This window comes from Pseudopipra pipra, chromosome 1 (genome assembly GCF_036250125.1).
Source record: "Pseudopipra pipra isolate bDixPip1 chromosome 1, bDixPip1.hap1, whole genome shotgun sequence".
Lineage (NCBI taxonomy): Eukaryota > Metazoa > Chordata > Aves > Passeriformes > Pipridae > Pseudopipra > Pseudopipra pipra.
The window spans coordinates 138,410,616-138,434,081 of NC_087549.1; the positions used below are offsets into that span (position 1 = coordinate 138,410,616).

A 23,466-nucleotide genomic window follows, 5' to 3' on the forward strand; every position below is an offset into this window, starting at 1 on the left:
TTACTGAAAGAGAAAAGGGATGTCTGCGATGTCAGAAGTTCTGCCAGTGGAACTGCTTTTTTGAGACACAGGCTTTTTGCAACCTAATAGCTACTTTGGTTGTCTAATAAAATGTGAATCAGTTAGGCATGGGACAAGAGGCAACAGGCAGAAACTGATGCACAGAAAGTTCCACCTGAATATGAGGAAGAACTTTACTGTGCAGTGACCGCGCACTGGAACAGGTTGCCCAGAGAGGTTGTGGAGTCTCTCTCACTGGAGAGATTCAAGAACTATCTGGTCACAGCCCCAAGTAGGGTGCTCCAGGGGACCCTGCTTGAGCAGGGAAGTTGGGCCAGACAACTTACAGTGGTTCCTTCCAACCTTAACTGTTCTGTGATTCTGTTCTGAGCCAGCTTTTTCTGTAATCTCAAGTGGTGTTACAAATAAATATTCCAAAGGTTCTTTGGTTTTCTTGGAAAGAGCCTGTCTTTATTAGTCGTAGCAGTGAAGTTCAGGCTGTGTCCATTACCTCTTTGGCATTGATTATGTTGAGAAGGGTGTTCAGAAATAATAATTATTAAAGTCCTGTTAACACTCATACAATTGCATAATTCTCTTCCTCCCTCAAAGATCCCACAGTCCACTTTATTGACTTCAAGAACACCTCAGGGATTTTTTTTTTCACTTGCTAACACTGAAATTGAACTGTTTCAGTGGTAAAACTTGGCAATTGCATCTTATCAATGCAAGCTTATACTGTCCAGCAAGGAGGGGGGCTTGCTAGAACTGTAGGGATCGAAAAACAGGATTTGTGGATTAAACAGTTTTAGTAAGAAAGTATTCACTGATAAAGATGGAATTTGATGAGGACCTGGGAAATTATGTGGCTTAATGAGTGTTGTTTGCTAATTGGCAGTAGCAGCAAGGCTGCCCTACCTTCTGGTCCTTCTGGAATCTGCTGGAAGCTGGAGTTGCAGGTAGCACTTAAGGCTGTGGTGATCTTCATTCTTTAGGTTTTCTAACTCCTTTATCGTCTCAACAAATAAGTTTATATTAAAGAAATTATAGAGTATAGATTAAAGTATAAAAGCAGAAGGAAGCAAAGTGGATTTGATTCTGGCATCATTAGCCAGTAGTTTCACTGAGATGACTGGAAGCACTGGAGTCACTGGAATTTTGTTTTATTTTAAAAAAAGGCAAATGAGAACAGAATTGGATCCTTCTCATTTTGTCTTTCGAGTGTCAGTTACAACAAACTTCACGTGACAGATTGTATACATCTCTTGTTCTGTGCAGCTCTGAGCACATTATTGTGATTCTGAAAATAACCACTAATCATTTCCAGAAGAATTGTCCTTTCTGATGAACCGCTGTGTATTTTCAGCTGCTTTTGACATTATGCCACTAAAAGCTGGTTTGCCTTTTAAATGTGTTTCCTCAGTTCTGCTTTGGGGTTCAGCAGCACAATTGCCTGTGAGGATAAATGGCTTTGTCTGGAAGATTTAAAGATTGCAAGGTTGAAGAAGTATGAGGGAGGAAGATATTGGATGGCATCCTTGCGATAATAAGATATACTAAATTCCCCCCTTCTACTTCCTCTGTAGTGTTAATTTTGATGTGAGAAAAACTAAAATGAGACTGGCTTAGCTACATTTTTCTGATGAAAAGAGGTTTTCATAAAAATGAGAGTTCAGCTGATGTGATTTTTTTGAGGGCAGGTGTCACCTCTTTCAACTTGGTGCAGAAAGGCAAGGTTAGGCCACTCCAGGACGTGGCTGGGCTGCAGCCCCTGTCTGTCCCTCCAGTGGGTTGCTGTCTGTCTGACTTGTTCCCATCTTCTCTCCCCAGGATTACATGTTTGTATTAGGTTGTATCTACATTTTGTCGTAATCTTCCTTGATATTGTTCTATATTACAATCTTACAGTTAAAGACTTCTCATTGTCAAACCATCTTTGAATCCAGGTTCTGACTTGAGTGTAAGAAGTAATCCGTGAGGGTACTGACTGAGCAAGTCAGCAGTTGTTTAGAGCACCAGTTTTGAAGTTTGACGATTTGTAACCTAGAAATATTAAATAAAAAATATGTAGGCTATGTGCACTAGGATGTGATTCAGTGAGGACATATATTATAGAGTGACTGCTGTAATACATTACAGTGTAGAGTTGTTAGTAAAATAAAAATGAAATTTAGAGAAAAATGTGTTAGTTATCAGATTTATTAGTAATAATAAAACAGATATATTGTTACTTTAGCTACAGCTAACTGATGGTGATTTTAAACAGCCACTCTAGTTATTTCTGTTATTTGCAATGCAGGTTTACATGCAAACATGTTTCTTTCATGGCAAAGTGTGATTTCTCTGGTTTTTTTCTTATATTAACTTTATATGGTTGGTATTTATGTAAATTGATATAATTCATATTTATTGTTTCGAATTAACAGTAGTTAGATTTTATTACTAAGATTATTAGTGCAAGATAAGATGTCTTTTTTTTTCACTCTCTGTGTATTTGTTTTGGAGTTTTATAATAGGAATTGGTTATGAGATGTGGCTGAGGAGCCTGTAAAATATTTCTAGGGAGGGAGGCAGTTTTCAGGATATTATTAGTTTGTATGAATACCTGGGTAAAATTTTTTAAGGCACAAAAGTAGCATTTCTGTGTTAAATTGTCTCTCTTGAAGCACTGGAAACTATAATGAGAAAAAGCATGATGGATGCAGTATATAAAATCCCACCTTTCCCCTCTTTCACATGTGACAGCTGGAGGTGGATGAAGGGACACTGGCACTCACCTGGCTACTGCTGGAAGGGTGTGTTCTGTAGGTGGAGGTGTTTAATTGCCCATTCACTTCTTTCCATTTGGTCCTTACACAGAGAACTTTTCCTTCACAAAGCTGATTTCTCTAACACAAGTTTATAAAAATTTGCTAGTGAAGTGAAGTTGTGCATTTACAGTAGATTGTAATTTGAAAAGTAGTCAAATGCTGAGTGCTTTTCCCAAATTTACTTTAGTTTGAATATAATTAACTTCAGTGTCTGTAACTTGCTCTGTCAGTACCAGCATCACTGCTGATATTAACTGTTTGGTTGTTTTTTTTTTTACACATTAGGGTAACTATAAGCAGCATAATAGTCTCAAAAGAGCTAATAAAGATAACAAAGAGTTAGTGCAAAACCCAAGTACAATTTAGCTTGTCAGGTAACCTTCTTTATGTCATGGGAATACTGTAAAAATATTTATATTATAGTGAGCAAGTTACTACTTTTTAGAGCAAGGAACCTTTATTTATTTTTTTTTCTTTTCCTCCCTCTATTTCCATATGGGTATGAACAATCAGCCTGGTTCACCAAAACACTTCTCATGGTATAAGGCTATATGAAATCCCTAATCTTGAGATGTCTTGAGGATTTGCAAGTGGGATCAAAAAAGAAAGTCCCTCATCCCTGAGAAGTCCATAGATAAGGAAAAGATGTATCATTTACAAGACAAGCAAAACAGAAGCCTATAGATAAGCAAAGAAAACATTTTACTCATGAGAGGTAGATAAGGGTTGTTAGTAGGTAAGTCACATTGACAGTCTGCTGAAGTATTTGTCTTGGAGTGACCATGCAGATACCTATGAACTTCTGAACATTTTGAACCTTAGCAAGAACCTCCAAACCTGACCTGGAAGCACACAAGCTCTAAACCCTGCGGGTTTGCAGGGCTCTCATGCTGCTAGTAGAGAGTGCTTTGCTTTTTCACCTGATGTTTCTGAATTTTTTGAGCTTCCAGAACACTGCCTCTGGTTTTAGGGTTTTCACTACATATTCTGCAGCTTACTCAGTGTAAGGTTGATGAAGAGAGTAGGATTTCACCATAAGCTTCTGCCATGGTCCATTCATGCAGCTCTATAATTCTATAATATAGTGAATACAATCCTATGATATCATAACTAAGATGGAACTTTTGAATATAGTTATCATATTATACGATTGTATTTACTATACTATAGAATTACAACCTTTATGTACAGAATCTGGAAACTTCCTGGTATCTGTGAAGCAATGACAGTACTCTGGGAGAGTTTGCTTAGACTCAAGAAAACTCAAAGAAACTCTTGTCTAGAAACTTTACTGGTTTATAATTCACTTACCATGCAGGAACATGTTAATAGAATTTACCTGGTGGGGGTTTTTGTTTTTGTTTGTTTGTTGTTTGTTTTCATAAAGTCAATGGTTGAGATGGAATTTTATAAGTCTCAGAATAGACATAGGAAAGACCCAGCCTATGTCCCATTTGTCCTTTTAGAAGATTTGGAAATGTATTTGCACTGGGAAGGCTCTTCAGGCTTCTGAATGGGCTGGTTCCTGGATTTGTGTCTTGCTTCATAAGCATTGGGAATAAGAGTCTTTTGAAGGGAGGCAAATGGAGAGTCTTTGTTGTTCCTGGGGATGAGGTGGGAGATGTTTCTGGGGAAGTGGGTCACAAGTCCCATGTCCTTAGTGATGTGTTATTTTTTGCAGCAGAATGAGAGTAGAAAGGACAGGGAGGGGAGAGCAGTAACAAAACATAGCAGTAAGTTAATTCTACAAGCCTGTGTGCTATAATATTGTTGTTGTTCTTGTGGTATTGTTAACCCAGGAAGACAGGTGACCATTATTTATTTATAAATATGAAGCAAAATCTGATGCCATTAAATTTGCAGGTTAATGAAATTACTAACCAAACATTTTCTCTCAACCTGAAAGGCGTTACCTCTTCCATTGTCACCTCCATAATATCTACATGTTACCCACTAAAATCTATGGATGTGTGACAGGACCTAGTTCCACCTCATTTGTCCTGGCTTAAGCTTCACTGGGATTGTGCCACTGGATAGAAGTGGTAACTGTGTTGTAACATCTGCAAGTGATTTCAAAGTAAGAGTTAAAAAGTAATAATACAGAGCAAGAGTGGGTGCTTGTACGTGCATGCCTCTGTCACATTAAGGCTGTCAGGTCTTCGGTGCTATTTCTGTAGTGGCTTCTAATAAAAATGAGTTTGCTCTGTCAGATGGAAAGTAAACTTGACATTTTGTTGAATCTGAGGCAAACTCTTCCAAGCATCTTATTGTCTGCTGAGGTTTATATGCCTACATTGCGCTGCTACCAGATGCTGTTTCACCATTTCTGAGAGCTCTCAGAGCAAGAGGTACATTTCTATAATTAATAATGGAAAACAATTTCATTTTTAATTTTAATGTTGTCAGAAAAGATCCAGTCTGTCATGCTTTGTGAACCAGCTCCTGGCAGCTGCTGCAAAATAGAGAGAAAACTCCAGCTTGCTTTCTCTTCAGTTGATGTACCATGTTACTTGTTATTCTTTAAGCCCTGTTTTCATGCAAGTTCATTAAATAGAGTAGGTGAGTGATAGGTACCCTACTGCTTGAAGGCCACTGATTCCTGTGTTTTGGTGTTACTCTTCTGCCACTCTATACTTGCAAGTACTTGAGAAAGAAATAACTACAGTGCAAGTAAACTTGTTGAATTTTCTGATGTTCTCAATAACTCCTAGGGAACCGGCTTCCAAATTTGCAGTTGCATGATTTTCAAATAGTTTTATCAGTAGTTACCCTGCCAGGAGAAGGAATACAAAGTTCCAGAGTTTCTGGTTCCAGAGATTGTTTGGTGCTTTGCTTTAGCTTCCTGCTGCAAGCTGGAACCAGATCATATTTTATCTTTGTGGTGTGGCCATCTGCCAGTTGGGTTAGCAGGGAACTCATTTTGAAATTGGGTAATCTGTGTGCTGGTTTGGGACCTTGGGTCCAAAACACGACATTGCTGAACCAAAGGGAAGCAGAGTACTGAACAAATTAAAACAAAAAGTGTATTTCATCCTTCCAGCTTAGATTCGAACTTAACCTTCATTTTGGTATGTGTATTGTTATATCTCAGAGGATCAATTAAAATGTGGCAATACTTCCGTGGTAAAGATTAGCTATACTACAGATTTATACAGGAAGAAAGCTGTCCTGCTTGGAGATCTCACAAGGGAGGAGAACTGTTAGCAAGATTTTAAGTCACCTTGCCACAGCTGTGAGTCTGGACTGCTCTGTGGATTCCCTGGGCTCTGGGTCCCATTAAGCTGTGGGTGATGTGCTCCAGTAGACACCCACCCACCTAAAATTTCTGTGGATACAAGAGGACCCTGTAACACAGAGTAACACAACTCCTGTTGGAGACAGGATGAGGGAATATTTGCATTCCTACACATATCTAGACACAATACCTTATTCTCAGACAGAATGCACTTTGTGGGTCTATATCAAAGCTGGTGTTATACCGTGTCCTTCCGAGAACAACTTTATAGTGTGTGGCTTTCATAATGTTAAATGGAGTCTGGCTGTAGCTTTGTATGAAGGAGGACTTCAGCCTGGGCAGGAAATGGCAGTCAAGAACAGGGAAAAGTGTCTTTTAATCACCGTGGCAGAGGAATAGCCTTGTTGGAATAAGTGCAAACCTAAAGGAAAAGTAATGATGGGCAGAGAGAAGCATCATGAAATAGCAAAAGCAGTAATTTAGAGAGAGCCTTCCAAGGAATTTACATCCATGGTCAAACCCTCCAGCTTCAGAAGGCAATGAAGGAGTGAGATAAGTCGTCAAGACTACATGGTTTTAGATAAAAAGTAGCAATCTAGATTTGAAATAACTGAAGCAGAAGAACAGATAAAATATTTTCAAAGTGTCTATCTAGAGTGTGGTGGCTCCATAAATGGGGCTGGATCACCCACACTCTGGCTAGCCTTAGACCTAGAAATGAGAACTTGCCTGTAGGACAGTTACTGCTCAGAATTAAGGCATTTTTCCTCAGAGCTGATAAAGGTTGAAGGAAGAAAGTGAGTGTTCAGAGCAAAAAGCAGGATTTCATGGTGTGCTCTCGTGGCTGACCTCTGAGGTGTCCTGGAAGAGAAACAGTAAGCAACTAGACAGGTGTTAATTTATCAAGTGTATTACTGTTTTATATTATGTTGTTAAAACATTTTGTTTCCGATTTGTTATCCACAAGTTAAGCTGTCTTGCTGAAAGCATCTTTAAAAATGCTTGTACTTGCCTAATGCTAAAGAAGAGGTGAAACGAGCTGGCGAATAGTGGGTGCTCTGTTTTCATGGGGCTAGTGGGACATGTAGCACCTCTGTGGTACTTGTGCCTTTTAGTGAGTAAGTATACAGCTCCAGGCTGTGGAGATCAGTGTCACTGTCAAGTAGTGGCATTTGGGGAGGATTTTTTCTGACAGCAACAATATGGTGCTTCTTCTCACTGTGATATGACCCTTATGATGGTGCTTGAATGACAGTCTGACAGACCATGGTCTGTAGTGTTCTTGGGCAAGAGAAGGAATGATGGCATTGCCCCAAAATCATGGTTTCCTCCAATAGATGAGACTGTGAAAGTAGACAGGTGATAAAATTGAAAACAATCAAGAGGAATATGTAGTTTAACAGAGCTCAGATCATAAGTTAAACCTAGAAACTGTGCTCTGAACTTTAGTGCTGATGGAGCACCCAACCCTGAGGATGGGAGGCTTGTGGCTGGAACATGGAACAATACTGGGCCCTGTATTGAACCCTGGGGAGACGTCACTAGTGACTAGGCCTCCAAGTAGACTCTGTGCCACTGATTGCAACCCTCTAGGATTTGCCATTCAGCCAGTTCTCAATCCATCTCACTGTCCAATCATCCAGTGCACACTTCCTGAGTTTACCTGTGAGGATGTTATGCTGTTGGCTGGCCTCTTCTAGGCACCAGTGCCAGCTAAAGCTTTTCTTATGACTGGTGTTTCAAAGAGCAATCTCTGGTGTCTAATAAAAGGTATGTCCTCATGATGTAGTTTCTCCCTCAGCAGGGACACTGAGAAGGTAACTCTTCTCTACCAGGATGTTATTTTCATGAAGCCTGTGGGAGCTTAGCAAGTTTCTGACCCCTACTGCACTGTCTGGAACCGGCCAGTAAGTCAGAAAAGTTACTGTGGGTTGGGAAAATAAACAAACTGTTGCAGACCTTTTCCAGTGTGGTTACGTATGTCTTGCTAGTATGTGGAATCAGCCTAAAAATAATGTTTTAAGAATCAAGAAGTAGTTACGTGAGTGGTTGCTGGGAAATACAGTAGAAATGACAGATACATCTCCCAGCTAGAAAATGTTGATTTAGCAATGTTGTCCGTGTTAACTTATTAAAATATCGTGCACAGTTTTCCACCATTTTATTCCCCTCTTTGATTTATGCATCTAAATTACCCATTGATTTGTTAGCTTTTGGATGAACTACAGCAATTTTTTTCCCTTTCCAGCTAGCAGGGCCAGCAGGCTATCCATGCTGGAAGCACTTCAACAGTCAGACTCTTTCCAAAGAATAGCACAGTCTACTGGATGTTTGGCTGTGCCATTCTGTGAGATGAGCTGTGCAATTCCCATGCACCCTCTGTTACTCTTTCCTTGATGTGTTCCTTGATGAATTCCCCAATTCTCTTAATGAGTTACTGGGCTGGACTGACTATTCTTGTATTTCTTATTGGCCTTTAGAAAAAAATGTGTTCTTAGTATTATAAATAAATAAATAAATATTTTAAAGTTTATAAACGTGCAAAAAATGGATTTCAGAATGGAAGTAGTTTATATTGTCATAGCGCTGTTAGTTGCATTTATTGGCAGAGAAATGCCAACAGAAAATTTGGTTAAAAAATTTACATCAATAAGTAATACCAAATTAAGGGGTTTTGCATTTCTTAACACTGTATCCTTTGTGGGGATCAGGAAAAGATACAGCTTTCCCCTCCACTAAATGATTTTGGAAATGACTCACATTCTTGCAGGTTTTGGCAAGCTTTCTTGTCTCACTGTGTGGCTCATCTTCCAGGCAAACTTTGCAACAGTTGCTGCCAAGTCACAGATGAATGCAGAAGTAGCTGGCAGAACCAGATATCCAGAGGTGAAGGACCTCTGTATGTTTTGGCATATTCCTTGACAGCTTCCAGAAGGTGTTCTGCAGATAATGTTTGATATTTCTAGTATTGCCCATGTATAAAGCAGTTATCCTAGTGATAGGGAAAAAATGGATGGAGAGACAATATGAAGAGAATTCTCTCTAATATAGGTAAGACACCGAGGAAGTGAATTAAACTTTGCTCTAAATGAAGTTTAACCTGTGCTAATGGTGAAAAATGTCTTAATTCATCCTCAAAGCCAAGGATATCTGTCCCTGAGAAAATGCCTACGAATTAATTACACTGCATTATTTAATGGCTATAAAATTCTCAGTCCCTTTGGTGTCTGTTAACAGGTTCCCCTGTAATTGCAGTGCAGTTTTCTAGGAGAGGAGAAATTGTAATTTTATTGTTTAGCATGTTAATCACAAGTGAAGTTTGACATGTTCTAAAATAATATTCAGGTTACCAGTGTCAATTCCAGACTGCCAAGTAAAGAGATTTTTATTGTTAAAGTAGCCTGACTGTAGACTGCACAGGTGTTTTCAGCAGTAATGAAAAATCTGTCTTAAACACTGTCATTGCAGAGAACCTGTGAGTGTCAAAGCTGCACATCCTCTGAAAATTGCTCTAATTGTTGTACTTCTGTAAAGGATCCTGACTGTGGGAAGCATAGTTTGTAAGCTGACTGTGAGTTCTCCATGTGCACGACAACAGCTGATGATGAGTTTTCTGCTCTGTAGCCCCACTATGGCCCCCAAGTAACCTACTTTCAAACACTGCTAAATTAAATTTTTTCTCCTTTTACTGTCTTCTAAGCAGGTAGCATGATTTGTACGTATTTCTCATCTCTCATTTCTTTGCAAAATTCTTCACTGCCACCATTTTTTTCCCTAGTACTTGGATTTTTGTAGTGTTTATGCACCCAAGGGCTGATAACATCTGCATCTTGGGAGTGAAGGAGATAAACAGAAGGGAATCGTGTATGTCCTCAGATGTACAGCCTGGTCACCAAAATGACTCACGTTGCAAAAGAGGTTAATTAGATGTTAAAGGCTCTATAGTCTCTTTCATTTAGTAAATGACATTAACTTTTCTGCTCTTTTCTCCTTGTGGTTTGTCAGTAGTCACGTGTCATTTATCATTATTTTTGTGAATGAGCTGAGGCTCCTTACCATCGGTATTTAGTCTCAGCCCATGCTTAACAAAACCAGAATAATGAAATTTCAGATTGAAAAACATTAAGGAATTTTTAGCAAAGCATCAAACTAGGAAGGCAAATATTGTCCTGACAGCTACCTTTGCTGTAACCTGAATCAGATGAGCTGTTGTTGTGCTTCAGCTGACTCAGATTTAAACAACTTGGTGTTATTCTAAGTCCCTTGTTGTTGGAAAACACGTTTTTGAACTTGCATCTAAAAATAATTAACTCCACCAATGCACTCAGAAGGGAGGAGAAGAGCTACAGGGGCCTAAGTAACTCTGTTGTGTAAAGCATGGAGTGGCCAACCCTGTCCTGTAGTTTTGAAACAAATGCTGTATTTGAAGAGAAAAGCTTATGAGTAGTGTGGTTGGCAGGCTGGCTGCCTCCCAAGCTGTCTGGACACAAGCAGGGCCTCCCAGGTGTTGCACAAGGTTCTTGGATTGTATGGACGTGCTCGCTGTTCACTTGTGAGGCTGCAAACACACTGTAACGTAAAACTCTGTTCTTGAAGGGTAAATGAAGTGAGAAAATACAAGGGCTAAAGCCTTTTCAATGTCAGAGCTGTCACTGACTTAAGCAGAGACACTTTGGCTTTTGTCTTCTTTTTCTTATGCTTTTTATGAGTGAGTGTGCTTGACCACAATGGTAAACAGGATCAGAAAAAAGCTTGTGGGGTCTTGCAGGACACCAGCCTGCTCCACCTGCTATTGTGTGCCAGGCACAAAATTACTCATATGTGTTTAGCATTTTCTAGAAATCCCCTGTGTGCTGCCCCTGACCAGAGCAAAGAAATATGGGCTTACCTGTATTATTTTTGTTAATCTTTATCTGTCATGACTTTGCTCCTCTTACGTTCTGTGAACAAGGAGTCGACTTTAGAAAAGGGAGATGTTCTTATTTCTGTATCCATGTGGAAATACAGATTTTGAAGGCTGCTATTTGAAAAACTAAAAATACCCAAATCAAGACTGGCTGCGTTTTTAGTTTGGTTTTTTTTTCCTCCTTAAATTCCAGAATTATTGGTTTACCCCCTCTGCTCAAGAATGCCACAGGACAGATTTGTTTAGTCATTTGTCTGAGTTTCTAAATTACATGTAGGACATGATGTCACATCCTTTCTCTTAAACTACTAGTTTCTTTTTGCCCTCTTCTCCCCTTTCTGTTACATCCAATGTGGATGTAACACCTGCTTTGTGTGTCTGCTGAATACTTGGTCAATTGATTTCTGCCTAATCAGATCTGATGAAGGGCTTTGTCTCTCTTGTACCAGATTTGGCTCAGACTTTCAAAGCAACTGCACAGGTTATTTTAAAGCTTTATTTTCTTCCAGCAGAGATAATCTTTATCGCATTAGATTTTACCAACATTGTCCTTTACAGCAAGCAGCATAAAATGAAACCAATACAGACTTCAAAAAAAAATGGTTTAGATGTTGTGTCTGTGTTGATTCAGGGGCTATTTATTTATAAATATTTTCAAGATAAATATTCATAGAATATCTTATTTTTTTGAGCTGAATATATAATTTAAAGCATACTATGTTAAGCCTGGGAGTCAGTAAATTAGACTAATACTATAAAGCTAAAAATATAATACCAGGGAACAGATAGGTGGAATAAATGTGCTGTGTGAATTCTACACACACCTATTATTCTCTTTTTAGCAGAGAAAATGATAAAGCTGATCTTAATGGTAACCAAGCCATCTCTAAGAACTAATGGCTGGAATTTAAAGCAATACAAATTCCATTTAGGAGTATGATGGCCTGAAGGGCATATGGGTGAAGGATCATTCAATAACCATCTGCATCTTTCACTGTTTGCCTTGACACTGGCTTCTGGGCATGTAGGAGATGTGATACAAGCCTAAATGGAGCTTCTGATCTAACCTATAGTAGCTGCTTTCATGAATTAAATAAAGTATGATTTTTAAAAAGCTTAAGAGTACTGATGAATTGAAAAATGCTCAGTAATATGGTGGGTTTATTCCCAGAGCTTTGCTTTCACATTTATAATGAAATCTGAAACCAGATCAGTTTTATGCTTACTTTTTTTTTTTTTTGCTTATGTGGAAGCAGATATTTTTCACATATCTGCTTTTTTTTTCAGTGCTAAGTTCTATATGGATCAATTCTTAAGTAACTCAGCAGCAGATTAATATTTTACTGGCTGTGTCTGCACAGTCTGTTGTGTGTTGCTCAGTTCCTGCCCTCCTGAGGCTCTGAGGCCCGTGGCCGATCCTGTGGCTGCTGTGGATGAGCTGGTACAGCTTTGCCAGGCTTGTGCTCAGAGTCTGCCTCTGGGGTCACTGGAACCAAGGACAAAAGCTGCTTGTCTGTGCCTGCTGTGTATTGTGTAGATTCACCCACAGACAGCCAGGAAAAGCCTCTGTGTCTCTTTACAAACATTGCAAACAAATCTGGACTTTCCTTCTGTGCAGCAGAAAACTCTTACTCAATTTATTTATTACCTTTTTCACCATAATATCTACCACCATTGGTTAATAAAATATTAACTGTTAAATCTTTTGTGAAAAGAGCGAAAATTTTTCTTTCCAGGGAAAGTATTTTTCCCATTTTTGGCCACATGGTATTTAGTGTTCTTCCCCGCCTAGCTACTGCAATTTCTTGAAAAACCTCAGGCTGTAAATGTTTGCATGAAATGTTGAGCAGAGTGGCATTTCAGAGTTTGAAACTGCATCTAGCCTAGATCTAGAATGATCTAGGCCTCTTTTCCTCCTTCTCTTTGTTCCACCTTTCAACAGGCTGTCCTGACCCCTATTGCACCTTTGCATAGGATTATGTGCAATGCAAGAAACAAATTGACAATTTTTAAGGTGTGCATTATTACAGCTGCCAAAGTCTGGAAGCAAGGATAATGTCCTAGACCAAGGAAAAATTACAGCATTTGAAATATTTTGGTGATTTTCAAGTTCTAGACTGGTCAGTGACAATAAAATAAAAGGTACAGACTTTTATTTGATGTGAATAATGTATGTTTGTGAAAGGACCATCAGTTAAACATTCATTTTAATGCAGAACAGATTCATGAGCCTATGGCATATTTTATGTGAATAATTCTACGATTCTATGAATTTGTTCAGTGGGAAAGGATTATGAATATAGTGTTCACAGAATACAGTAGAAACTACTTCTTTTCTTCTTTTCCTTAAAAAAGAAAATGCAGTCTCTGTAGTACGGTGTATCTTCATGTTACAAAGCAAGAAGCCAGAAAGGCAGAAGAGAATTTTCTCCTTAAGAGTCTTTTCAACACTTTAACTACCATTTTATACCCGGTTAAAGAGGTTTTGCTGTCACTGGACTTGCACACACACTCATCCCACTTCAATTTCTCCTACCCTCCACCCTGTCAACAGTCATATTTCTGCAGCATAAAGTGTGAAAAAAAAAAATTTGTGCTTCTCTTTGCTTTTTTTCCCCCCTTCTTTCATGTTTATACAAAAGCTGAAGGAATTTTCAGTGTTCTTGCATACCAGTTTCCTACTCATTAGCTTTTTACCAACAGCACCCACAGCCTGCACTGCCTGCATGGATGCCGGATTGGCAAAGGGTGCAAGAAAAGATGATGCCATCTGAGAAACAGAGGCAAAGAAAAGCAAAGTGGCTTTCCTCACATCAGGCAGAATGATGTCACAAAGCTGAAATTTGAGATAATAAAAATTTATTAATCTTTATTTATTTTTAATTTTTCTTTTTGAATTTTTCTAAAGTGTCAATGCAGACACAAGGCCTTTCTTGTTGTACACTTGACTTTTTGAAACTCAAATGTTTTTTACTGAACCTTGTCCTCTTCATCTCCCTGCCAGTTACAGACAGTTAGAGATTGAAACATATTCTGAAGTCACAGTCAGGTGAGAGGGCAGAGGCTGTTTTAATTAAATCATTCAATTGGTCACTGAGGAACTGCTGGTGTCTAGTTATTCATGGAGGTGTGTTGGTATAGGTACACCTATGCTGTAAGTACACCTATACTGATGGGAAAGGCATTTAGTATAGAAGTCTACTTCAATCTGATGAAGTGAAATAAGCTGTACTGGGAAACATAATTTTACCAGTGTTTCTACCTTTATGTTGCTGTACTGTTTCTTTCCTCTGTACTAGGCAGAGACTGTTTGAGGTACAGAAATGGTCTAACACTAGATGTTCTGTCATGGTAAAAAATTTGCTATGGTTGACCTGATGTCAGAAGTAAGCAAGAGTGAAGCTGCATTTAAACAAATTCACGTGTTGCTTCCTCCAAAAGGGACAAGAGAGTTTAAAAGTATGGGGCTCCTGTTGACATAGGTTTTCTCTCTTTCACCAATGTTAGATGTATGTCTGCAGCCGTTTTCTCTAACCAGTTGTTTGTGTTTTAACTGGGTTATCCCCACTCTGCTGTGCTTGCCATTGTGGCGGGGGCACCGGCATGTGCTGCTGGCAGAAGGTTGGTGGCTTGGCTGTGGGTGTCCATGTTCTTACTCATGTAGTGTGAGCTCCAGCTGTCTCCACCTGCTGTGCTGGGAAAAAGTGCTGGAAACTCTTCAGGGAAAAACACAGCCATTGGATGTCCTGCCTAGAGCAAATGTGCAAGAGTCAAATTTGGCACTTGATCAGTTCACCAGTGGAACAGGCTTGATTATAGCTGTATTTGCTGTTTGTTGGTGATGAACGACAAGGGAAAAAAAACTGGAGTGATATATGACTACAGGAAAAGCCACTGAGAAAATGCTGTCAGTCTGCAAGGAGTGCCTATTTGTTCTTAGAAGTCTGTGTGCAATATCTTGTAATGTTTTTATGCCTGAATGTACATCTGAGTATACAGTTGTATGATCATCTGCATGACTTTTCTTTTTTTCCTTTCTCACAGTGCATGCCAATTAAAGGCCTTGGATTTGTGCTTGGAGCCTACAAATGTATTTGCAAAGCTGGATTCTATCATCCCAACATCTTCTCAGTGAACAGCTTTCAGAGTAAGTGCCTTTGCTTGAGCTAAAAAAAAAAAAAAAAGAAAACAGATCTAGCATTAATAATGCAGGGCTCCTTTTTATCCTTGTCTGGGTTATACAGTAAAATCCCAGTGGTTTGCAACTCTCGGATTATATAATCACTTAAGGAGTTCTAGCCCTTTGGTTTGTCATTCACAATACTCTTGAGGATCCTGTAAAACATACCCACTTGAAGAATATTTGATTTGTAAATAAATTTAAAAACATGAAAAGAAGTTGTGCTAAGGGGAAATAGAGATTTCTGGTACCTGTGCTCAAGCAGAAGTATTCTGGAAATTAATCTACTCATTTTCACTTTGGCCAGAGGAAATGACAATGCCCTAACCTCTGGCTTTGTGTGGGCTTTAATTGTTTTTATTTTACTTCATTTGCAAAGGAGAATTCAAAGGGAGATGCCGATGAGGTAGTAGAGATGGTTCAGGCCTGGAAGTCTGTTTGGCTGTATGATATGGATGACAAACAGCATCCACGTGCCCGGGACACACATTGTATGGACTGAGTTGTCCACAGCAGGGGAAACAGAACTTGGTTGATTCTCAGCAGGGAAAACAGATAAACTGCATGCCCAAACTTGATGTCTGTACTCTTATCATATGACCAAATCTCTGCACAGATTTTATGCTGTAATTGTTGTAGTTGTACGAGTAGAGCTCATGCTGCAGTCATAGGTGCAAAGCTGCTGCTTGAAAGTGTAACAGGGCATCCTTCTCTGCCTCCTGCTTTCAGTTAAATACCATCCCCAGCTTCTTTGCAGTATTCTTTAACCACAGGTTCATGTCATCAGCTCTGCTCTGTGAGAGCAGTTTGTATGAGATGCCCAGGGAATGGCAACGAATAACTTTCACCAAGCTTGATCCGAGACTGTGTGTATTATCTCCTGCCTTGTCTGTAAATAGCTGTTCCTGTTCCACTGTAGAAATACCTCTAGTACTATTCAACACTTAACCGTGCACATATATATCTGTGAGAGATATCATGTCTCCTGTATGTATTTGTAGCCTAAATAGCACAGTTTGTTCAACAGTTTACCCCGTGAGTGTTTGTTTCCCCTTCTCTTTTCATATTGTAAAGTATCACAGATGGCAGCCTTGTGATAGTGCTGTTTCTCTGGGCTGTGTGAAGTAAGGAGGATGTTTGGTTCCTCCTGCAGTGCAGTGAGTTGTGGTGGAATTGGGATTTAACTCCTTGAGTGAGCATATTAAAAAAAAATAATTCTTAGATTTTTGTCATACCAAATGCCAGAGAACACACGAAAATAATGTGCCTAGAGATCACAGCAGCATTGATCATCAGGGATGAGCTTAATTTTATATCATGTATAGGCTTGCTATGTATTAGTCACCTAGGTTTGAACTGAAGTCAGCATGAAGAACATGGCTCTCCTGGAGGGTAATTTGTCTTTAGATGGGAAAAGTAATACCTCAGACAAGTAACCTTTTTTCTTCATTTACTTTAGAAGGAAGAGCCTATATACCTACCTGAGAAAGGATATTTAGCTCCTAACAGAGTGAAATTTGTCTCAAGAAAGTGTTTGCATATGCTGATATTTTAGGGGGCCAGTTTGAGTTGAGCCTTTGTATCTGTGAGTTTTGAAATAGTAATAAAGAACTGCTTTAATTCATCCAGATGCAGCTCCATCTGCTAAGTTTTATAGATGATTTTCCAGTGAGACTGGAAATGACTGAGTAATGAGAAAAACCTGTGGTTCAAAGGAAAGTTGGCCCTGTCAAACAACTGCATTCTGTAAAAAGAAAAGAGGAAAAAAAATTCCATGGTTAAAATGGCTGTAGTATGTATTTGGTGCTTCAAAACAATGATAAATAGGAATTCTAGACACAAATCCTGCAAGCAGTTTTGACAGAAACTGTCTGACCTGAAGATCTCTGTGGAGATAGGTTGATGAAATCTGATGATAAAAGAGATGAAACTGAATAGAAATGTTAATCATTTAGAAAGTATTCCTAGTGGAATAAAATAAGGAGGCAGCAAAGATTTGCAGGTCTTGAGATACAAGACAGAAGATAGGTATAAAAAATGACCAGTTTTATACTTTTCTGGATTTAAAAATTAGATTGAGTGTGTTGTGTCTTGAAATGGGAGCATTTATCAATGATACTGGGATTCTGCTTCACAGCAAAATATGGTTAACTACAGCTGCACAAGTGTCTGAAGTGTCTGACTTCTAAGCGGGGGAAAAGTTTTGCTTTAGGTCCAGATTAATGTTTCAGTTTGAGCCTAAAAGATGCCTGTATTAAGTGGCTTTTCAGGGATGTTGAGCACTACACAGTTTATTGGTAGGAAGGCTTATAAGATTGCTTTTCTGCCTCTCTGCAAACTCAGCTGTTGCCCTGAACGCCAGGATGCAATGTGGCATAAACAGTGTCCAATGTAGGAAAGATTCTGCAGATCAGTTGCTTTTCTGCCTTAAAGCAGTACAATGTTGCTGCTCCCAGGGAATTTGCACATGTTGCAGGTTCCCAAAGAGTGTTTGGGACAGGGGCACAGCTGGAATTTAGGCTGTTCTCTAACTGAATAAGAAGCCAGGTAGGAGGACATTTCCCTCCCATGTCTGCATCAGTTCTTCAGAACTGAAACTGCCAAAAATATGTAAAACCTTTCTATTTTTTCTGCATGTGTCAATGAGGACCCTGGGTACCAGTGGGGCACAAAGTTGTTGAAAAATTCCCGAGGTCTCTTTTGAGGTTGGAAATTGATTTTAGAAAAAAAACATATTTCATGTGTGCAGGTTGTATTAACCTGTAAGTGCTTGAGTACATGACTATGCACTTTCTATTGATGGCTCATTTTTAGGTAACACTATTAGTATAGGTAGAATAGACTAACTGATGACTACTTACATTTTAACATTTCTGGAACACCCTTCTCCAAAGCAGTTCTGTTCTCTGCCTTGTGGGATAATCAGGTTTGCATTGGAAAATCCTTAGCAGAACCAAGGTGCTTTGTTCAACCTAAAAGTTCTCTCTTTAGCAATGCGTCGTCCATATATTGTAGAAGTTCTGCTTAGCTCTTGTTGTTTGGATGTGGAACCCGCCTTGTGCAAAAAGGTGCTTGCACGAGAGGTGGCCCTTTTGTCTGAATACAGGACTGTGGTGTCTCTAACACTGCTATGATCACATAAAAAGTTCCAAGAGGGGTTTTCAGTTCAACTGGAATTCCCATTTTTTACACCTGCCCTTTGGCTTTGGTTCTTCAGCAGAACTCACACGTGCAGATCTTAGCACATATGGAGGTTGTTACTGACTTCAGCAATCCCTTTCTAGGCTGAGGCTTATGACCATGGCAGGTTACGAGGTTTTGATGCTAGCAGGTCCAGTTATCCCACTGGGTTCCTGCAGCATCACTGAAGCAATGGGAGTTGTTCCTCATTTACAATATTACAGAAAAGGAGCAGAATCAGTCTTTTGTTCTGCTCAGTGCTCAGCATGCACTGTGCTCTCTGTGTTCATCTGCTGAGTTCTGACTGGAGTGTGGGATGATTTGGTTTGGGACAGTAGCAATTCCTGCCCTGGATCTTGGCAGCCTGTGGTGCCATTCTTAGTTTGCAGGAAGATCTCAGCTGGCAATATCGCAGCTGCTGAGGCATCCCTTGCGTGGCAAAGTGTCCTTAGGAGAACTGAAGCTGATGAAGAGTTGCCCTCAGGAGACCATTTCAAAAGCAGATGGGCCAATCCAGCAGAAAAATAAGATGGGATAGAAGAGGGAAGAACTAGGGAAAAATATCGTAGAGTGGATATAGCTGAAGCATTTAAGCTTGTTGTTTTATTTTATTGTACTTTGTATTAGTTTGTGTCCCTATTCCTACTTTTCATCAATTCTTTGTTCTTTTCTTCTTCCTTTTTACGCTTTTTATTTTTTGGTTATTACATTTTTTTTCTGTTCTTTTTTTCCTTTAGAATGGTACTTTTTTACACCTTCCTCATTCTCAGTTTTAACTCCCTGCAGCACAGTATAACTTCTGTCTCATTTGTGTCCATGCTAAAAACTCTGCAGCCTTATGTAGAGCAGAACTGACTTCTTGTCAGTCTACCTTAAAAGTGTCCAGAATCTTTTGTCATCTTTTGAGGAAGAAAAACTGATTTTCTTCACTGGAGGAGATATGTAATCCCAAAGAACTGCTGAGACAGGAGAAGGCACAATGAAATCTCTAAGCAATACTGTCAGAGGCAGTAACGTCATGCTTGGCTGGGACTGTCTGTGGTTTGAATTGATGTTCCAATGACTTTGGTGAGTGGACAGGACCAGAAATAAAGGGCAGAAATGTTCAACTATGTAGTGGGCAGCAGTGCCCTGAGTCATACAGTCAGGACAAGGGTGTGATTGGGCAAACAAGCTTCCAGTCAGTGGTAAATAAAATGGACATTCTTTCCCAAGAACTTCTTTTAGAGGGTCTGAAAAATGTTATTTTTTTTTGTCAAGGAGGAAAAAAACCTAAAAATATGGTGGTTGTTAGTAAATAGTTCCTTATCACATTGTGGAAAACCTCAGCTAAATCAAATTTTTTTAATCTTTCTTATATTACCTATAAAACAACGAATTGTTTCCAAGTCAAAAAATATTCACAGAAAAATCATTTGTATCTGGCAGTGCAGACAGTGAAGATTTGTATTGATGATCTTCCTTTGTGTACAACAGACATGACACCAGACAAAGCTAGGTGAAGGCTTGCTGTTGTGTTATGAAGTCATAATGGATTATAATGTATTTGCAATGACTTTCAAGGTTGAACATTTCAGAAATAAAGTAAGTGTACCAAGTTTAGGACCATGCAAAATTATCAAGACATATTCATATAATATTTGTGACTAGTAGTCTCATAGCTATAGGTTTTAAATTTTGTTTTTTCAGTGTGTATGTTTTTATGCTGCAAATAATTTATTCAGTTGACACCATAAAATATATTAACGAATGGCTCACGTGGCTCAGGAATGTGAGATTTTAAAGAGATTAAATAGTCTTTTTGGAGATGGGCTAATTGAAGGGCAACTCTTTAAGAAACAATAAAGTAACAGGTGTGTGGTGGAAGGGCAGGTTGACAAGTGCAACTGTTGAGGAAACAAAGTGGAAAACCTGGACAGTAGGTAATGCACTCTTGATTTGGATATGGAGATGGGAGGTGGGAGACTGTAACTTCTGTTCTCTGCCAGAATACAGTGTGGGTCCGTTGCTCTAGCTGTAATTAAGAAAACAGGGTTGTAATGTTAGATGGTGGTTTCTGGTAAAGCTCTTGGAATGATAATGTGCTGAGGCCCATGGCTGTTTGCTCTGAAGAGGATTTCCAGTCCTACGATACCTTCAAGATAGTATTCCTTAGAGGTTCTCCACCTTTTTGTCATGCCCAAGCGTGGTTATTTTCCAGCATTTCCATTCCTGCCTCCCACAGTCTGGGTCAAAAAGGCACAAAATCTCTTCTTGCTGTCTGCTTGTGTCTAAGAAAATCTGACTATCAGCGTGAGTCAGCACTACTCTGCTCTATTCAGGTTTCCAACATCTTTGTCTAGAATAACACTCCAAAGAGAAATTCACAGTCTTCATGAGAAATACCATTCTGTTCTCTTCCCACTAGGGGATGTGGGAGCAAAGCACCCTGCACTGAGGGCGAGGAGCACAGGGCTGTTGGAATGGCATGCCAAATAAACAGGCCTGGGTATAGGGCCTCTTTGTCCCTTTCCCAGGCTTTGACCGTCAGCAGATGTGAGCTCATGCGCATTTGTACATAGATTTGAGAAGGCAATAAGTAATTGCCCTTGGAGATAACCTTCTGTTTAAAATGTTTCAAGCTAAAAGTCTGAGGAGAGTTCCATAAGCCCATATGCACGTGCAACATCGGTGGAATAAGATGTCTCTTGAATTAAGACTAAACAATGGATGATTTACTGTTGTCATTGACAGAGGAAATCTTTGATCAAAGAAATTGGAGCAATTCTCTAGTCTTGTGTAAAGTGAGAGGAGTTATCACACATTTTAACATACCTTTGATTTGACTTCAGCCACATTCTCTTGTTTCTGTGAGCTCCTAAGGCTATCTTGCCAATAGTAAGCATTTTCAATAAATTCAGTTTTCCATCTTATTTAATAATATTCTTTCTTTACCCCTTTTCACCTTTTTACTCCATTAATTGCCTATAGGGTAAGAAGCCTTAGAGGGGTTTACAGGAAAGTATTCATAGATCAGAAAAAGTTGGAATCCTTCTGTGTGCACTGTTGGTGGGTTCATTTTGATGGATGAGATGTCAGCTCAAGAATCACTAATTTTCATAGACAAAATATTAATTTTTGCCAGTAGGTTTTCCAGATTTCCTGATGTGCTTGTGTGAACAATGGAAAATTATACTTAGTGTAAGTGGACTGGTTTTGCTTTGGGCACAGAGTAGTGCAATCATGCAACAACATGCTGAACAAATGTTAATTAAGAAGAGTTTTATCTAATTTGAAGCTCATTAATTCACTAGATAGCATCTTTATGAAATTGAGGAACAATCTGAAATAGGATCAGAGCTTGTACTATGAACATTAGGTAGTTAATGGGTCTGCTCTTCATGTGTCTGTGTGAAATCCTTTCCTTATTCTCAAATCTTTCATATACTTTTTGTCCCCATTCAGAATTCTCCTTCATAGAATTTGCCGTGCAGATTTAGCCAACTTTAAATATAACAGGGAAGCATTTGATGTTTAACAAGCTCACTTTCCTTCATATCTAATTTGGTCTGCGTTTTCTGAATGTTACAAAGGAGATTGAAGTGAAAAAAGCAAAACTGGTCAAGCTATTTTGTAATCTAATTAGAGAGGCCAACCGGGAGGGAAAGGGGGCCCAGCAGAGTAATGGTTTGCTTCTGTCTGGATGAACTCCCCATCCTGTACAACTAAAGGTGTCTCCCCTTGCCCTTCTGATACTTTCAGGAAAAGATGCAGAAAATCGCTTTTCAGTTGGTGAACTGTCGGAGGAAGTCTACACCTGCCTGCCCTGCAGAGAAGGATGTTCCTACTGTACAGACGATACTCCCTGCTATGCACAGGAGGACAAGTATTTACGGCTGGCTATCATCTCATTCCAAACGCTCTGTATGCTGCTGGACTTCATAAGCATGCTGGTAGTCTACCATTTTCGCAAGGCAAAGGTAAATTGACTTGTTTTGCTTTGATATTCCTCACTGTGTGGTACAGACTCATTTATCTTAGGTGTATAGCTTCTCGTTTTGAGAGTCAGTTTATCAGGTAAGGAGCTCAGGTCAAGGGGAGGGTGGGATTTCCAAATAGGGGTGTTTTCCTCAATTGTTTATGTAGTTTTGGAAAAAGAAAAGTTGAGCAATTTGTGTCTTCCAGTGAAATACTCTTACATTTGTAGGTGTTCAGCAAAAATCAAGGAAACCTATTATGTTCAAAGTAATTCTGGAAAATCGGGCCAATTTTGCAGGTACCTAAGGGAACATGGGGCTTTTAGAATCTCGGGATCTTGAAAGTCTCTGTTTTACCACTATTGGGAATTATGTTTGTTTTCAATATATTTGAGAGACTAGTTTGAAAATAATTATATGAAAGAGAAATACTTCCAGATAGCTCCTAGAGAGTTTAAACTTGATTCTGTGGTTAAAGATTATTACTTTTTTCACTAAAGCATGAGTATATTCAAGAGTATTTTTAAATTTCTGATGCAGCATTTATGTACTAACCTAATGAACCTTCTGCTTTTACCTCACTGAAAATCTTGTAAGATCTCTTGGAATCTCACTGTTGCCTCAGTAAATGCAGAATATTCTCTAAAACTTCAAATTTAATAAAAAGAAATTAATTGAAGATGGCATATATTCATTACTTACATTTGGGAGATGTAGGTGTGCACACAGTATGCTACATTGTTGAAATTAGGAGCCTCATCCACTCTCTGTAGCTAGATAAGCATTTCCATTTTGGTTTTTGGAACACTTGATCCCACAGTCTTCCTAATCCTGCAGTGTCTGTGTTACAAATGCGTGGCTCATTTTGAAAGACTTTAATATCCTGGCAGGAAATCATGGAACGAGCAATAACATTTTTTTTTTCCTCTTCTGTTTCTGAAAGAGTCTTTGTATTTAATGATATTGCATAAAATCATTCAAATTACAGACTTAATTGTATTTATAAAATTTTTCATTATGAGAATTTGTTGTAGGCATCTCTTTAGTTGCCTAACATTAACTTACCAGAAGAACTTCGTTCCGATTTTGTGAGGTTTTAGTCTGATAATGGTACTCCCTTAATGTCATAAACAACATCATGAAAGAAGCAAGTTTGGCTTGATTTTTTTATATACATTAAAATATTGTTTAATAAGAAA

The 23,466-nt window shown here is 39.0% G+C and overlaps 1 protein-coding gene and 1 long non-coding RNA gene across 3 annotated transcripts in view; both read left to right on the forward strand.

Moving 5' to 3' along the window:
- GPR158 (G protein-coupled receptor 158) overlaps positions 1-23,466 on the forward strand; it is a 184,063-nt gene that overhangs the window by 64,584 nt on the left and 96,013 nt on the right. For both annotated transcript variants that reach the window (XM_064635782.1, XM_064635793.1), the window contains exons 3-4: positions 14,996-15,098; positions 22,053-22,270. In XM_064635782.1, the coding sequence (XP_064491852.1) occupies positions 14,996-15,098; positions 22,053-22,270 (321 nt within the window). The remainder of the gene's footprint in view (positions 1-14,995; positions 15,099-22,052; positions 22,271-23,466) is intronic.
- Positions 8,608-9,738, forward strand: LOC135421031 (uncharacterized). The gene is made up of 2 exons (XR_010433843.1): positions 8,608-8,931; positions 9,514-9,738. It is a non-coding gene; the product is annotated as an uncharacterized LOC135421031 (long non-coding RNA).